The sequence below is a fragment of the Mus caroli genome, chromosome 8, assembly GCF_900094665.2.
Source record: "Mus caroli chromosome 8, CAROLI_EIJ_v1.1, whole genome shotgun sequence".
NCBI lineage: Eukaryota > Metazoa > Chordata > Mammalia > Rodentia > Muridae > Mus > Mus caroli.
This window is the reverse complement of record NC_034577.1, coordinates 103,409,823-103,412,996: the sequence shown is the minus strand read 5'-3', so window position 1 is coordinate 103,412,996 and position 3,174 is coordinate 103,409,823. Positions and strand designations below refer to the sequence as shown.

The following is a 3,174-nucleotide window of genomic DNA, read 5'->3' as shown; positions in this document are numbered from 1 at the left end:
TCACTGGTAATCAGTCTTATGTAGATCTATAATGGAAAAGAGCAAGCTGGAGACAGCTATATCAGGCTCCTGTCAGAAAGCTCTTGTTGGCATCCACAATAGTATCTGGGTTTGGTGGTTGTATATGGGATGGATCCCCAGGTGGATCCGTCTCTGGATGGTCATTCCTTCAGTCTCTGCTCTGAACTTTGTCTCTATATCTCCTTCCATGGGTATTTTGTTCCCCCTTCTAAGAAGGATCAAGGGCCAGGCGTGGTGGCACACACCTTTAATCCCAGCACTTGGGAGGCAGAGGCAGGCAAATTTCTGAGTTTGAGTCCAGTCTGGTCTACAGAGTGAGTTTCAGGACAGCCAGAGCTACACAAAGAATCCCTGTCTGGGTGGGGGGGGAGAATAAGAAGGATTGAAGTATCCACACTTTGGTCTTCCTTCTTCTTGAGTTTCATGTGTTTTGAGAATGGCATCTTGGGTATTCCGAGCTTCTGGGCTAATATCCACCTATCAGTGAGTGCATATCATGTGTGTTCTTTTGTGATTGGGTTACCTCACTCAGGATGATATCCTCCAGATACATCCATTTGTCTAAGAATTTCATAAATTCGTTGTTTTTAATAGCTGCGTAGTACTCCATTGTGTAAATGTACCACATTTTCCGTATCCATCCCTCTGTTGAGGAACATCTGGGTTCTTTCCAGCTTCTGGCTATTATAAATAAGGCTGCTATGAACATAGTGGAGCATGTGTCCTTATTACATGTTGGAGCATCTTCTGGGTATATGCCCAGGAGTGGTATTGCTGGATCTTCCAGTAATGCTATGTCCAATTTTCTGAGGAACGGCCAAACTGATTTCCAGAGTGGTTGTACAAGCTTGCAATCCCACCAGCAATGGAGGAGTGTTCCTCTTTCTCCACATCCTCGCCAGCATCTGCTTAGCCATTCTGACTGGTGTGGATAACATTTGAAATGTAAATAAAAAAAAATATCTAATTAAAAAAACTAAAAAAATAAAATAAAATAATAAAATAAAAACAGCAAAGCATACGAGGCAACAACAACTAACAAACTGAAATCCTTAAAGGTTGCATGCACATTGAAAAAGGAGAAAGTTGGGGGAGGGGATATTTTGCATATGCAGTATATATGTGTAGTATGTTCCTCATGGAGTAAGTGCTCAATGGAGAATTTCAAAGTGATTATTATTAAAGGGCAGAGTAAAGATATGGGGGAAAAAAGAGCAAGCTGGACAAAGAGAAATACAAAATGTACCGTTTGGGGAGAAGAGGAGCAACAGGAATGTAATAGAAATAAGTTGGTGATAAAAAAAAAAAAAAAAGTTGCTTTTTCGAGTCTTGGCTCCAAGATGACCAAAAAAAGAAGAAACAACGGTCGTGCCAAAAAGGGCCGCAGCCATGTGCAGCCCATTCACTGCACGAACTGCGCCCGGTGCGTGCCCAAGGATAAGGCCATCAAGAAGTTTGTCTTTCGGAACCTTGTAGAAGCCACTGCTGTCAGGGACATATCCGAAGCAAGCGTCTTCGACGCCTACGTGCTTCCCAAGCTCTACGTCAAGCTGCATTATTGCGTGAGCTGTGCCATCCATAGCAAGGTCGTCAGGAATCGATCCCGTGAAGCCCGGAAGGACCGGACACCCCCACCACGATTCAGACCTGCTGGCGCTACACCTCGACCTCCACCAAAGCCCATGTAAAGAGGCCGTTTTGTAAGGACAGAAGGAAAACTACCCTGGAAAAATAAAATGGAAGTTGTACTTTCAAAAAAAAAAAAAAAAGTTTAAAGAAAAACCTAATGCTAAACAGAATAAAGAGAGTGCTAACCTCGTGGCAAGACCCCACCCAGCTCAAACAGTGAAGGAAACCATCCACAACAGAAAGCTGGTGTAAATGTAACCGAAGGAGGGAGCCAAGTTCCAGCCCCGTCAAACTGCAGACATTAGTAGCTTTGGCCACCTGGTTTTGGCTTTAGAGTCTGGGAAACAAGAACAGGGTTGTGGAATGGCTCTCTGTGGGCAAGGGAGGTAAAGAAAACTGAGGCCCGGCATGTGTCAGGGGTGTTCGTGCATGGAGGCCCAGAGAAGCCATTTAGTGAAGCTGTGCAGGTGAAGCCTGGATTGTGTTGGAGACCCAAGGGAGACCTGCCAAGGATTGCTGCTCACAGCGTGTTGGAACAGCCCACGAGAGAGAAGAGTGTGTCGCAGTCAACGAAGCTGAAAGGAGCTGGAGATATGAAGAGCCCTTTGGCATCAGACATGGAAACGCAGCCTTTACTCCCTTTTGGAATGGCAAGGTATATTCTGTGCCATTGTATGTTGGAAGTCTCTACTTTTGGTCTTGATGTTACAGGGCTTACAGTTAAGAGATGGTATGGAGTCTCAAAAGAGCCTTTGGACTTTGGACTTTTCAGCAGTCCTGAGACTGAAAGACTATGAAGACTTTTGAAGTTGGACTAAATGCATTTTGCATTATAACTTGGCTATAAGCCTGTTGGGGCCAGGGAGTGGAATGTGGTGGTGTGAATAAGAATGGCCCCCATAGGCTCATAGATTTGAATGTTTAGTCTGCTGGGAGTGGAACTCTTTGAAAGGATTATAAGGATTAGGAGGTGTGGCCTTGTTGGAGGAACTGTGTTATGGCACCCACATGGCAGCTCACAACCATTTGTAACTCTAAAGCCACAGCAAACCTGACACCACCTTCTTCTGGCTTCCAGGGGCACTGCATACATGTGGTACACAGACATACATACAAGGCAAAACACAAATATATTTAAGAAAAAATTTAAATTTTAAAAAATCTTAATCATATATTCTCCCATATGATTTTTATGGTTTTATAAATAAAGTCAGCTAACAAGTAACTTTAACCTAAGAAATAAATAAATAATGCCCAAGAACCTGGAATAGGCATATCTATTAATATAACTACCTAAAAGCTTTGTTATGAAATGTTTACAGATGTTTAATACAATTTCTGCACCTAGCCTGAATCCAAAAGTCCTACGAAGTCTCTTTAGATCTCAAAATTATTAGTTGTTATTAACCTCAGCTTATTAATGAGAAACGTGACATTGAATTTGTTTTATAGCTTATGAGGTATATATGAGGATCTTAATATCTATAATTACAGACTGAGTTTAAATGTCTTACATGCAGGCTA

General features: G+C 42.5%; 1 protein-coding gene across 1 annotated transcript; it reads left to right on the top strand.

The window, feature by feature from the left end:
• The first annotated feature begins 1,355 nt into the window (after positions 1-1,355).
• LOC110300629 (40S ribosomal protein S26-like) lies at positions 1,356-1,763 on the top strand. The gene has a single exon (XM_021170880.2). The coding sequence runs from the start codon at positions 1,362-1,364 to the stop codon at positions 1,707-1,709; it is 348 nt and encodes a 115-aa protein (XP_021026539.1). The 5' UTR covers positions 1,356-1,361; the 3' UTR covers positions 1,710-1,763.
• Positions 1,764-3,174: the final 1,411 nt, after the last annotated feature.

What these genes read in the sequence shown, in the direction of transcription:
- LOC110300629 (XM_021170880.2), top strand. Translation starts at nt 1,362, where the DNA reads ATGACCAAAAAAAGAAGAAACAACGGTCGTGCCAAAAAGGGCCGCAGC.